At 46.6% G+C, this 13,977-nt stretch overlaps 1 protein-coding gene across 1 annotated transcript; it reads right to left on the reverse strand.

Moving 5' to 3' along the window:
* LOC133805234 (annexin D2-like) lies at nt 1–2,679 on the reverse strand. Its single transcript, XM_062243360.1, has 5 exons — nt 2,516–2,679; nt 1,653–1,798; nt 1,318–1,536; nt 748–960; nt 1–549 (listed from the first exon to the last, which is right to left on the reverse strand). The coding sequence occupies exons 1-5, from the start codon at nt 2,589–2,591 to the stop codon at nt 250–252; spliced, it is 954 nt and encodes a 317-aa protein (XP_062099344.1). The 5' UTR covers nt 2,592–2,679; the 3' UTR covers nt 1–249.
* Nucleotides 2,680–13,977: the final 11,298 nt, after the last annotated feature.

Below are 13,977 nucleotides of genomic sequence, written 5' to 3' on the forward strand. Positions count from 1 at the left end.
TAATAAATAATCACGTTCAAAGCACAAGGCCTTACTGTTATTTCACAAACTAGTAACTTATATCGAACATCGAACTGCCATTATTAAACAACAAAAGGTCCACAAACCCATCACAAGACAGATAATTATGGAGAAATACACGACAACAAGACACTTATGATCAAAGCAACATGGCAGGCAAACGCATGCAATCTGCACTCATTCAGAACTCTCTCTACTAGAGTGTAGAGCCCACACAGAAAAATGTTTTTAAGCATTGCCGGGTCCAGTGAGCTCAATAAGAAATTTCTCATAGTCTCCGGAAGTATCTTTGGCAATTGCAGTTGCCAAAGGAATGCTGTTCCTTCGATGGTATTCCTCTTTGATACGACACAGATCAACCTCTGCTCTGGTAGTGATAACCCTAGTAAGGGCCCATTCGTCTGTCCCAATCTTGTTGATGGCTTGGCGCAGAAGCTTCTCAAAGTACTTCTCAGGGGTGGTCAAGCAAGTAATAACTGATCTCAGTAATTTGAGGTATTCCTCATTTGATTCATCAGCCTTCAAATCCTGCAAACGGGTGTGTTCTATTATAAGTTCTAAGTTCAAATAGTAATTCAGATAGGCTCTCTTTAAATTAGTTCTGTTCTTGTTTGCTAAGTAACAGGCAACGAGGAGCTTTTAGTTTAAGTAGCCAAAGTTAAAATGTCAGACTAATACAGATCAACCTATAAATGATTCTTGTAAAAGCTGAAAAATCTGTCATACCTTGTTGATGGAGTTTCCATATGAATTGTTGTAGTGATTGAGAGTTGCATTGAGCTGTGCCTTACTCCTGGTACAGAGAATCCTGATGAAATCATCGTCGTTAAAGGCCTTATCTGTAACCTTTTCGCGGAGTACCTTAGCTTCTGCTCTTGCCAATGTTGTGTTCACCTCATCTCCCTCATATCGCAATGAACTCACGAGAGGCAGCAGTAGCTGTGTTACAGACAATAATGATATCAAATACAAATAATTGATGAAAATCAAAGTATTTTTAAAAAAAAGAAATATCACTATGGCACAATGACATGTAGCCATATACTAATCTAGTAATTTTACAAAAAAGATAAAGAGTGCAAACAAAGATATGAAGAGAAACCACTTGGGCATCTTCCCATACTCTGTATGCTAAATTTGATTTCTGCTATATTCTCAATATACACATCAAATTTTTGCACGTTTTGATGTCACCTTAAGTCCTTAAGTATAAAGATAGTACACAATTACTCTTGAGACACAAAGCACAATCACAACTTATGTCTGACTTTGGAGGTAAATGCCAAAGTGTTGTACCTTGCGGATGTCCCCATGTGTATGATGAGCGACGTCCTCTTCCATGGATTTCTTGTAACGAGCATGATATGCCTTCCTCACAAGAATCAGTTCATGAGTAGACCTAGTAGTGCCGATTTCAACAAGAACCCACTGGTTAGAGGTGAACATCTTTGTGGATTCATAAGTCAAAAATGCATCACGCTCAGCAGGTTCAAATGTCCATAGCAGTAGAGCCCGCTGATGAAAAAGCACAAGATAATAATCAATATCCTTCCAGTTATAACATACTCACAACTCTAAATGCTGTGTGTATATATAATTAAAATATATAAAATTTATATACAAAATCTGACCTCGAAGTCACCTGAAAGCTCTTTGTCTAGTGCTTTCAGAAGGTCTTCCCCATAAGCATCAGCATATGCCTGCCTAATCTGTGTGCGTTGCTGAGAATTCCTGTGCGCCAATATTGATATGATTAAATGCTCATTTGTCCCCCATCCTGTAAAAAACCGAATAAAAGGGTTATTCAAGGTCAACCAAAATATTAGGAATCAATCTACTGGAAAATCCTTTTGCTTATATTTTTCAAAAGGGAAATTGGACGCTTCATATTATCTTACAAAATCAGTTTGGACAATTTATTCTAGGAGCTATTGAAGAAGTGTCGATTACGGTTTTAATATTCCAAATGCGTTCAAATCATTTAAAAATAAAATAAAGTGAAATCATTTGGTGTTATAATTTACGAAAGGAGCTTAAGACTAAATCAAAATCCAGAAGAAGTAGCACCACAAGCCTTTGTTCGATTGCTAAGAAAGTTAAAGTGCATTAAGCTTTGAATCTGGTAATGAAATTCCAATTCACGAAGTTACAATAATCACAATAAGTCTCTTTCTTCACAAAGATCCATTACTGCGATCGATTGTGTACTTTCAAAACGAAAAAGAAAAGAATAATTTGTTCATCTAAAAACACACACACACACACGTTGTAAAGTCAACAAGAAACAGATCCCATCATCACACACATTATTTTTAACCAAATCAAATTCAGAATTCCAGCAAAAAAATCATAAACTTATCAGTTAAGCGATCAAATAGAGTACATACTATCAATCAATGTACGATCCAATAATAACGATCAAGATCAAAATCAGATTTCAAAATGAAAATGAAAAAAAAAAGAAGGCAATAAGGATGTAAAGTAAATTAAAGACCTTCAAAAGCTTTGCGGAGTTTCTCAGCGTCCTCGACAGGAGAAGGAACCACAGAAGGTACACAAAGAGTCGCCATTGTCACCTCTCTAAGTTTCTTTACTAACGGGGGGGTCTCTCTTTTCTTCTGTCTGAACTAGGCACGTTTGGCTAAGCCTTCTAATTTGGAAAAAAAATTAAATAAATAATTTTTTTTAATTTTGAAGATTTTTGGATAATTTTGATAATTCCTAAGATTCCTTTTATTGATTACCCAAACATTCTTAAAAAAAACTTTTCATTAAAAAATAAAAATATTTATATAGGAAAAAATAAAAGAGATTTTTTTTTTTTACTTATTTTACTTTTAAAAAAATAATGGAGTAAATGAAAAAATAAGTCATGTGTCCCATCACACATCACACACAAGGAGGTATATATACATATAGGGGAATTCTCTTATAGGAGCTTCATTTTAAGCCTTACCGGTAGGGCTTTAAGTGTTTACAACCCGTGAATAATTTTCGGCGCAATTTTTTTTTATGACCGAGTATATTGTAGCTATTTAGAACATCCTGCAAATTTTCAAAAAATTCCGAATAGTTTACAGTACTGAAAACTAGGTTCAAACATGTTGTTGCACGCGTGACTAATTTTTTTTATGCGTGTGGAAAACAACATGTTTGAACCTAGTTTTCGGTGCTGTAAACTATTCGGAATTATCTGAAAATTTGCAGGATGCTCTAAATAGCTACAATATACACGGTCATAAAAAAAAGTCCCGCCGAAAACTGTTCACGGGTCGAGAAACACTGAGAGCCTTACCGGTAGGGCTTAAAATGAAGCCCCAATAGAAGAATTGTCATATATATATATATATATATATATGGAAAATGATATATGCACACGTCTTGTAATGTTTAGGTATATATGTTGCACATATCATTACTTTATATTTTTATTAATAAAATTAATATTAATATGGGTACCACAAATTTTCATTTAATAAGTGTTTACCGAGATTTTCGAAAACTTATAATAATAAAAGATAAGAGAGATTAAGAGAAAGGGTTTAGAGGTTATAAGCAAGATTTTTACGTGGTTAGGGTGTTAACGAGCCTTAGTCCACGAGACAGTTGTATTAGAACTTCGAGAGTCTACAACAATGGGGTTTTCTCTTCGTTTTAGTAGAGTAACAGTATGATTGCCAAAAAAAAGAAGGCCCCTTCTCCAGTGCTCTGTTACATGTATTTATAGGTTTACAGGAGCACTGGGCGTGGGCCAGGCTGATCCGAGCCCAATAAAGGTATAAATATTGCTGGTTTCTCTATCGGAAGCCCAATACAGAATAAATAAAACATCAAAGAAAAATGCTAACTTGAGCCCATTGGGCAAACCCAAACCGTAACTATCATCCGACAAATTGGAGCTTTTGGTCTGGACATTTCGAATTACGAGACGGATTCAGGGGACAAGATCGGTCAGAGTAGTGGCGGCACAGGTCTGAACTAGCGGTGTACAATCTCGAGCTGGCCTTTTCCGTAGGTGAAACGTGGGGACAACTCCCACGCTTCGTAGGGCGGAGTCAGGGTCATGGATGCTTTATCCTACCAACCTTGGGGACTCGACCCGGGTCCGTTTACCTCTGTCCTTCTCCGTTTACCATAAGCCCGGATCATCCACTAGGAGCCCGGATCGTTTACCGGGCTTTGGAACCGTTCGTGCCGATCCCGATTGTTATCCTCAGCCAGCTGAACCATCTCTCGGATGACCGTCCCAAACAATACTTCTCGGACGCCTTCTGGGCCTTGCCCAGAATTGGGCTATCGATATTCGTCTTGCTCCTTGCCAAACAGACCTGGACTGGGCCCAACCTCAATTGGGCAGTTAGTGGCCCTGGAACGCGGTCCCGGGCCCACGACGGGAAACGAGGATAACATTTACCCCCCAAGCCTTCATTTGGGCCTGCCTGGTGGAGGCTTGCCTTGGTTCCGGATACTTCCGGCTATCTTCCCGATTCTTTCTTAGAATGGTTGGTCCGGGGCGAGGGGCTTCGCGTGTCAGGCGAATGTGGAGCCTGGATCATTTACCAAGGTCCGGGTTCGTTTACTAGAGTCCCGGGTCGTGATGAGGGGTACACGTGTCGCCCAGCAACTGCTGCATCGATGGCACTTGACCCTGAAAGGTCATCAACCACCTCAAGGGTCGCTAGGCCTAGGCTATTGCGTCAGCTCGGGCTTCGAAGCGTCCCATCCGCGTGGGGGATTTTCATTAATGCTTCTGCGTTGAGGTGGACCGTAGGATGGGGCGGCTTTGAAGAGCCTCCTACTTTGGGACGTTGGATTGAAATGGAGCGGATCTAGCACTTGATTGGATTCATTAATGCCTCTGCACGATCCTGAACAGTCCGATGGGGGATCAATCCTATCTACTGGATCAGAGATCAAGATTTGGGTCCTTATAAATACCCCTCAGGCATTCATTTGAAACATTTACACTCTCGAGTCATTCTAAGATCTTTGAGGATTTGTTTATGTCCGAGCTTGTTGACGAACTCTTCCACCGTCTGCTCACTCTGCGCCATCGCCTTTTCCCAACAGTTCCGGCATCTGCGCCTTTGCCTGAGCACGCGTCTTCAGCTTGTCCTGTCGACGAATTGCTGAACCGCCTTCGTCAGTTCAAGACTGAGATTCTGCCGTCCTTATCACCGGACAACCACCATTTTTCACGACCAGCAATTCACAGTAAGTTCTTCTGCCGTTTTCCTTTATAGATATACAAACGTAGGTTTCCTATCATTTTGCTTATCTGCTTAGGCTGCTAGAACTTGTTTGTGCTTAGAATTAGTGCTAGGGAGGCTGCCTGGTCCGGGCCGCTCTGGGCCCTTCCGGGTCCGGATGCTTCCCGGAAAAGTGGTGACAAACCAATTTAGGAGTAGCCTACTTTTCTTTCCCGATCAGGGTCTTGTGGTTCCTTGGGGAACCCGGGGCTGATTCGGAGGGGGCTCCAAGAAGTTCGTAGGAGACCCCCCGTACCTTAACCGACTTTCTTGGGTTTCGGTACTGACTGCTTGGTCTTATTTTTCTTTGCTCCCAAATCATAAGCCATGACATCGGGCGTCACCCTTCACTCGGACGAGGAAGTCAACAAGGCCCCTGTCCTTCTTCCCGGGTCTCGGACCCCTAAAGGCAACATATGGGAGATGGACGCGGTACCGAACCTGTTCTGGAACTACCGGATGCTGTACACCCTGGAGAACAGCTTGGGCATAGAATCAACTCCCGGACTCTTCCACAACCTCCTGGCCAGGAAAGAGGAGCGGGCGCACACCTCCGTGAACGGGTTCGGGGCCTGGAGCGTAGGCCACATCAGTGCGGGAGCTACTCTCCCGCTTCATGATTACTTCGTGCGGTTCCTAACGTACGTGGGGATCGCACCCTTCCAGCTTCTGCCCCAAGCCTATCGATTGCTTGCAGGATGGCGCGTCTTCTGCGCCGCGAAGGAGATCGCGGAGCCGACCCCCGCAGAAATCTCGTATTTCTACAAGATTGAGCCGCAGGTCAACGCCAAGGACAAGACCTTGGACGGCTTCTATAGGCTCAAGCTGCAGGGAAACTACCCTGCTCCCACTAGCACCTGGAAGAACCCCCGGACGTCCGACACTACTGGTTCATGACGTCTGGGTTCCTCGTAGAGAAGAACCCCACACTGAGGCTGGACTTCCAGCGAGTGGGTAAGTGTTTTCCCGATCCTTTACTTTGCCTGCCTTCCCCCCCCCCCCCCCCCCCCCCTCCTTTTTTTTAATTCTCACTGTATTACCTCGGGTGGCAGGACCTTTTGCCCAAACTCCTCTCACCTAGTTCATTTTGGACCGGAAGAAACTCTACTCCGAGCTGAGCGCGGAGGATCTAGACGTGGGGGGTTACGTTACCACTGAAAACCTCCGACTGATCGGACTGCTCGTGGTCCATCAGACGATCAACGCCCCGAGCATCTGGGGAATACAGTGTGAGAAAGATCCCGATATAAGGGAGCAGCTGGCCTTGGAGCACATCGGGGATGTAGAGGTCGCGACACTCGCAGCCGCGGCCAATCGAAAGAAGGACTTGGCCTAGTTGAAGGAGGCGACCACTTCTGAGGAGCTCGAAGCCCTCTTTGAGGAGGCACTGCCGAACACAGGGACCCCTGGGGCTAGCGTATCCGGGCGAGGTAACTCACCTATGCTTTTGACTTATGCTCCCCAAGTTGGGAACTTAGCTAGGGATAGGCTAGCACTTCGAGGCCTCGCGTTCGGGGTTCACGGGGAGATGAGACCTTCGTCTCCTGTTTCTGTAGGCTCAGAAATTCTCATGTACCTATCGGGGTTCCTCCAATACGGGAATTTCCTGAACCCGGATGACATGGGGGACCGAGTCTACTCTTTCGCGCTAGATGAATTGAGTCATGTTCGGGGCTTAGATAAGGGTTCTTCCCGGGCCACTCTTAGTTTTGACTTCTCTGTTTGCATGTTAATTGTACTGACTCCTTTTCATTTGTGTTTGTTTCAGGAGATTCCGACATGTCCAATCTCGTAGACGAGATGAGGCAGCTCCTTGAGATCCCGGATGCCAGGGCAGCCAAGGTCGCGGCAAAGAAGGCTGCCAAGAAAACATCCGAGGTGCCAAGCTCAGAACTCCCCCACAGTAAGGAGACGCCAGGGGCGGATCCTCGACCCGGCTAGGTTGCACTTGCCGCGGTTCCTATTACGGCAGTGGACCCGGCCACTGTCCCCAACCTTCTCATTCACACCCTAGTGATCGATCTAGAGTTGGGACCTGCGGTAAGCCAGAGTTTCGGGAAGAGGGTCGCAGGGCCAGGCGGGCTGGCTCGGCTGGAGAGTCCTTTGGGGAAAGTCGCCTCGCCGCAAAGGACCTTTTGGCAACACCGACCCTTCCCATCCATCTGGCCTTACCTGAGGATGGGGAAGCCGTCCTGCGGGACGAGCACTCCAAGTTTATTTCCCGGACCTAGGAGAGTGGCCAGGAAAGGAGGGACGAGACCTACAAGGCCCTGACGATTCGTCGTTAGGTTGAATTCGCTGAGCGCCCGGCGGCTTTCAGTGCCCCTCAGCCGATCGTGGATCGGCTAGTTGCCGAGACGGGCTTCCGCCCTAAGCTGGGGAAGGACACGGCCCCATTCGCGGCGGACCTACTGGATCAGGTGGGGAACACCATGTCCAATCTCGAACTGAAGCGATACGCCACCATCGCCAACCCAGACATGCTGTTCATTTCCCAAGCTCTCTGCCATCAAGACACCGTTGTAAGTTTGCTTTGCATCTTATTTTTTTTCCTTGTTCAGTAAGGACTTCTAACTTTTCTTTGTTCTAGGACGCTCTCCTATCCCATCGGAATGCTGACTTGGTGGCCGAGGCGGCCATGAAGATGGAGACGCTCCAACTGGAGCTGGAGGCGGCCGTGAACAAAAGGGAAGCCGCCAAGGAGGCCTTGGCCAGGGAGACAGCCCAGGCAAATGAGTTGCTCAGGCCAAAGCAGACCGCGTGGAGCTCGATTGGGTCACTTTCCGGCATGAAGAGGCCATGTCCCGGAAGGAAGCCAAGGCTGACGAGAAGATGGCCCTTCTGGAGGCAAAGCTTCTCCGAGTAAAGACCGCAGAGGAGGCAGCCGCGACTCAGTCTATCTAGGACCGGGAGTGTAACGCCCTGGTTACCCCAGAACAGTTACGGTGAACCGGAAATTTGACTAATTACCTGAGTCCTTTGGTTAAAAACGTGTTCTAAGTGGTATTAACAGGTTAAGGTGAAAACCAATAAAAAGGAAAGGATATGTTTTATTTGATACATAAAACTGTTCATGGGCCCACAAGAACATTTACAAGTTATTTACAACTCAAAAAGGTCATTACTGTTCCAAAATTACAAACCCGCCGACCTAAGCGGCAAAAATAGGGTAAACCCCCTAGTTCCTCTGAGAACTCCTTGGCCGTGGTGGTCAAGCGGCCGCATATGTACACATCACCACCTAAGCTCTCCACTCAAGGCTGGGTGAGCTTTTCTTTCCCTTTACCTGCACCACATAGCACCCATGAGCCAAAGCCCAGCAAGAAAACACAGTATTGTATGTAAACATCATCAAATGATTATCATTATAATCACACAGAGCTCATAGCTTTCAAACAGATGAGTGAATATCACTTGAGGTTCTTGTAAACCATACTGAGTGACTGACAAGCAGGTCACTAATTCAAACAGTAGAGTAGATGCTGGGTAAGCCACTGGCCTTCAACAAATGAGAGACTGATGGGTAAGTCTCTATTTTAACAAATGAGTGACTGATGGGTAAGCCACACAAGCGCTTATAATATTCATCGAACTTGAGGTCGGTCCGGCATTAATGCTCTTTGAGTCATCCAATGTAGAAATTTGATTAGATCTAATCTTTATTGGCTTGCGTTGAACACGCTAAGGCCATCCTGACTAATGAGTCAGCACAGTGTGACCAGTGCCCAGTACCACTGCCGAACCTGACTAATGAGTCACAGCTTCACAGTTGATACTAGCACCTTTCCCAAATCTGACTAATGAGTCAGTACCATGCACAAGTGAGCAACATTTGCTAAGCATTCAATATTCAATCCATGTCCACATTTACACAACCAACATGCCTCATGAATAACCATGCATGTCACATATGGGGTGCAGTTTTCTTACCTCTGGTTCGAGCTAGAATGAATAAAAGAACGACCCTTGAGAACGATCAACCTTTTGGTCCTTTAGCAATTACCTGGTCATAACCAATCATGGGATTCCATCAATAAAATGAATAACAAAGGGTTCCCAAACCAAAACCTAGCCTCCGAGACGTCAAACACTACCAAACTGGGTAGTAGGATCGACCCCGAGGCCTAAGACTAACATCCCTAAGCCAAAAAGCCATTTCTGGCCAAAAATCCACTAAGGGCCCAGCCCGCCCCTCAAACAGAGGCAGCCAACTTCAGCACTCTTCAAGGGCCGCGGCCCTCCCTGGCCATGCCGCAGCCCAACCTCCAGTTCAGCCAAAATCCCTGTTTTTCTTCCCTTGCGATTTCTCTTGGAACCAACCTTTCAAACCAAGCTTAAACACCATTCAAACCTCCAATACAACCCCTAAACTTGATCTATAACACTCCCTCATCAAAACCCAAGTGAAATCCCAACTAAAACTTCCATCAATTCAACTATCCACAACAAGATCACAAGCTGAAAAATTAAACCAAAATAGAGTAAAACCAGAAAACTAATGGCTGAAACTCACCTCAAACTTGGGATTAAACCCCCTTCAATGGATGAACCAACCCTATGAACTCAGCTCCTTGATCTCCTAGCTTGATTCCTCACTTTGAGCTCAAAAACTCCAAAGGAAGACAAAGAGAAGGTGTTGTACGGGAAGGAGAATTCTTTGCTCTGTTTTGTTCTATTTTTCTACAGCCAACTAAAGCCTCATATATATCCAAACCAAATGACCTAAATGCCCCTAGGTCATTTAAGGTTTCTAAAGTCATCCCAAGGGCATATTTGTCCTTTCCAACCTATCTCGTTAATCATAATTAACGCTTTCCAATTCCCGCTATTCTCAATAACCCCAAACACCAATAATTCATATCTCGTTACCCTTTAATGCTCGGTAACGCTCTAATCATTAAAATCACCCCGAGACTCCTCCCAAGCCTCGAACTTAAACCTGTTATGACCAAACTGCTAATTAACATACCATGGTCGTCTCATGCCGAATGGCTCGAACAAACCCACATCATAATGTGGTCTCAACATATATCACCGACATGCATACAAATATACAATTTACCCTCAACGGGCCAAATTACCGTCACACCGCTGTAATTAAAAATATGGACTCACATGCATGCATCTAACATCATATTATAATATTATCCACATATACATGCATTTTATCAACTAATGGCGTAATTAAACAAGTATGTCCCTCCCGGCCTACTATTCCCGCCATTAAACCATATCGAAGAATTCGGGGCATTACAGGGAGAAGGTAAAAGGTTTGGAGGCCCGAATCCATGAGCTAGACGGCTTGCTTTGCTAGGAGGTGAAGGCGCACGAGGAGACCCGCTGCGCAAAAGAGCAGGCGGACGACATGCTGCGCGTCACCTTCGATGAGGCCATCTACATGGCCTGGCGCAAGGACAAGAGCATGAACCTCCTGATCTTTCCTAACCCAGACTCAAAGAAAGCCGAGTTTGAGGCCAAGGAGAAAGAGGACGCGAAGCTCCTGGATGAAGAAGCCTAGACCCGGATCTTTATCTCGCCTTTTTTTTTCTTTATTTTGTAATAACATTTTTATGGACGCATACACGTCCAAGACAATTTGTAGTGTTTTATCCAGTTTATGTTATTTTTGTTGCTCTTTTTTTTATCACCGTGTTGAGCGTCTGGTCCCGGTTCCAAAGGCCTGGACTAGATTATTCATGACTTTAACTTAACTTACTTTAATCCCGTTATCTAGGACCCAACGGCCCGGGCCATTAGGGAGTTGACCGTCATTACTAAATCTACCCGTCCAGTCCTCAACTTCGAAAATCTGATGGCCTAGGCCATCGGGGTTGTTCGATTAGTTTATTTTGAAACCTAGACTAGGTTCCCACGGCCTGGGTCGTACTACTTTTGCACACCTGGGACCCGCATTCTAACAGTCGCGGGCTATGTCCTTGCTCTGGGGCATACCAGATACTTTTATCCCCTGGACAGTGTTCGTCCGGGGCGGGACCAGCCAGAGGCTTGGTCCTCTTTTTTATACCCCTGGACCTCGTTCGTCCGGGGCAGGACCAGCCTGAGGCTTGGTCCCCTTTTTTATACCCCCGGACATCGTTCGCCCGGGGCGGGACTAGCTTGATGCTTGATCCCCTTTTTTATACCCCTGGACATCGTTCGTTCGAGGCGGGACCAGCTTGAGGCTTGGTCCCTTTTTTATACCCCCGGACATCGTTCGTCCGGGGCGGGACCAACCTAAGGCTTGGTCCCCTTTTTTATACCCCCGGACATCGATCGTCCGAGGCGGGACTAGCACGAGGCTTGGTCCTCTTTATTATACCCCCAGACATCGCTCATTCGGGGTGGGACTAGCCTGAGGCTTGGTCCCCCGTTTTTATACCCCCGGACATCGTTCGTCCGGGGCGGGACCAGCCTGAGGCTTGGTCCCCTTTTTTATACCCCCAGACATTACTCGTCCGGGGCGGGACTAGCCTGAGGCTTGGTCCACTTTATTATACCCCTGGACATCGCTCGTTCGGGGCGGGACCAGCCTGAGGCTTGGTCTAACAAGGTTTGTACCCCCCAGACCTTGCCGGTCTGGGTTGGGACTAGGCCTGAGCCTTGCGCCCCGCCTGGTATTTGTTCGTACCGGGGATACCCCCCAAGTGAGCGGAGACTGGTCTGGGGTCACTTGAGTAGAATTTTCATTGTTTAATAACATTTCTTTATGGTGTTTTGTACACGCCATTTTTATTATTCAAGGAATCGCCCTGAGGCGTACATCATTTACAATGAAAATATAAAAATGGAACACGTTCTCCTAACTATTGATAGTATTTACGGAGATGTTTCGCGTTCCAGGCTCTTGGGACTTCTGTGACATCGAACCGCTTTAAATGGTAAGTTCCGGGGCACACTTTGTGCTGGATCTCGTACGACCCTTCCCAATTCGGGCCCAAAACCCCCACTCCCGGATCTTGGGTGGCAGGGAAGACTATTTGCAGGACCAGATCGCTGGTTTCAAACCTTCGACTTTTTACTTTAGAGTTGAAATGTCGGGCGATCTTGCCTTGGTACATCTTGAGCTACACTAATGACTCTTCCCGGATCTCCTCGATGAGATCTAGGGATTCCTGGAGTAAGGCGTTCTGGGCGAGCTCGTACGTGTCTCTTCGGTGAGACGGGATGGTTATTTCAACAGGGATGATGGCTTTGCATCCATAGACCATGGAGTAAGGAGTGTGCCTGGTGGATGTCCTTTTGGTGGTCCGGTAAGCCCACAACACGTGGGGCAGCTCTTCGAGCCACTTACTCTTGCAGGCTTGGAGTTTTTTCTTTAACATCCCCTTCAAGACTTTGTTGACGGCCTACACCTGCCTGTTTGCTTGGGGCTTGGCGACCGCGGAGAAGCTTTTGACGATACCATGTCTTTCACAAAAATCGGTGAAGTGGATGCTGTTGAACTGTTTTCCGTTGTCGGATACAATCTTGTAGGGGAGCCTGTACTGACACACGATATTTCTGATGATGAAATCCAGGGCCTTCTTTGAGGTGATTGTACTCATGGGTTCTGCCTCAACCCATTTGGTATAATAGTCGATGGCCAAGATGGCGTATTTCACCCCCCTTCCCGGCCGGGAGCGATCCTACCAGATCGACTCCCCACATAGCGAAAGGCCAGGGGCTTGTCGTCAGGGTTATTTCCATTGGCGGGGCTCGCGGGACCTTCGCGTACCTTTGGCACTGCTCGCACTTGCGGACATAGTCGATACAGTCTTTCTTCATAGTTGGCCAGAAATATCCTTGGCGCAGGATCTTTTTGGATAGACTGAGTTCGGCTGTATGGTCTCCGTAGAAGCCTTTGTGAACCTCATGCAGGATGGCGCTTATTTCGGTCCCGAACACGCACCTGAGGTATGGCATGGACAACCCCATGCGGTAGAGTTTTTCATCCACATGACGTACCTGTGGACCTGGTACTGAAGCTTCCTGGCTGCGGCCCTATTTGCTAGCAACTCGTCGGTTGTCAGATAGTGGAAAATGGGTCCCATCCATGACGTGGAGTGGTCAATGGTGTTGATCACGGAGACTTGGATGCTTGGCATGGGGAGATGGTTAACGGGGACCGGTCTAGATAGCTCCGCTTCGGTATCGGTGGATAATTTTGCTAGCGTGTCCGCGAACACGTTTTGCTCTCTGGGGATCTGGCGGATGGTGTGTCTCTTGAACGCTTGCAGTATTTCTCTTGCCTGAGTCACATAAGCTGCCATTCTCTCCCCTTTGGTTTGATATTCTCCCGAGACCTGCCTGAAAACCTGCTGGGAATCGCTGTAGATCTCCAGGTTCGTGGCCCCTACTTCCCGGGCCAAACGTAACCCGACCAGCAGTGCCTCGTACTCGGCCTTGTTGTTCGATGCTTTGAAATGGAAACGCAGAGAGTTTTGCAACTGGTGTCCCTGTGGTGACACTAGGATGATTCTGGCCCCTGCTCCATTCTCGTTCGAGTCCCCGTCCACGAAAACCTTCCATACGAGTGCCGTGGGATCTGCGGGGTTGTCCGCCTGGGTGATCCCGGAACATTCCACGATGAAGTCCGCCGAAGCTTGCCCCTTGATTGAAACTCTAGGAACGTAGGCTATATCGAACTAACTTAGCTCCATGGGCCACTTTAAGAGTCTCCCTGACGACTCGGGCTTCTGCAACACTTGCTGCAAGGGGTGGTTGGTCA

This window comes from Humulus lupulus, chromosome 1, assembly GCF_963169125.1.
Source record: "Humulus lupulus chromosome 1, drHumLupu1.1, whole genome shotgun sequence".
Classification (NCBI taxonomy): domain Eukaryota; kingdom Viridiplantae; phylum Streptophyta; class Magnoliopsida; order Rosales; family Cannabaceae; genus Humulus; species Humulus lupulus.

Excerpts from the sequence above, each read along its gene's own strand:
- LOC133805234 (XM_062243360.1), bottom strand. The coding sequence starts at position 2,591 with ATGGCGACTCTTTGTGTACCTTCTGTGGTTCCTTCTCCTGTCGAGGAC. Across the intron at positions 961-1,317 it reads CACATGGGGACATCCGCAAG|CTACTGCTGCCTCTCGTGAG; the intron begins GTACAACACTTT and ends TCTGTAACACAG. Across the intron at positions 550-747 it reads ATGGAAACTCCATCAACAAG|GATTTGAAGGCTGATGAATC; the intron begins GTATGACAGATT and ends ACCCGTTTGCAG.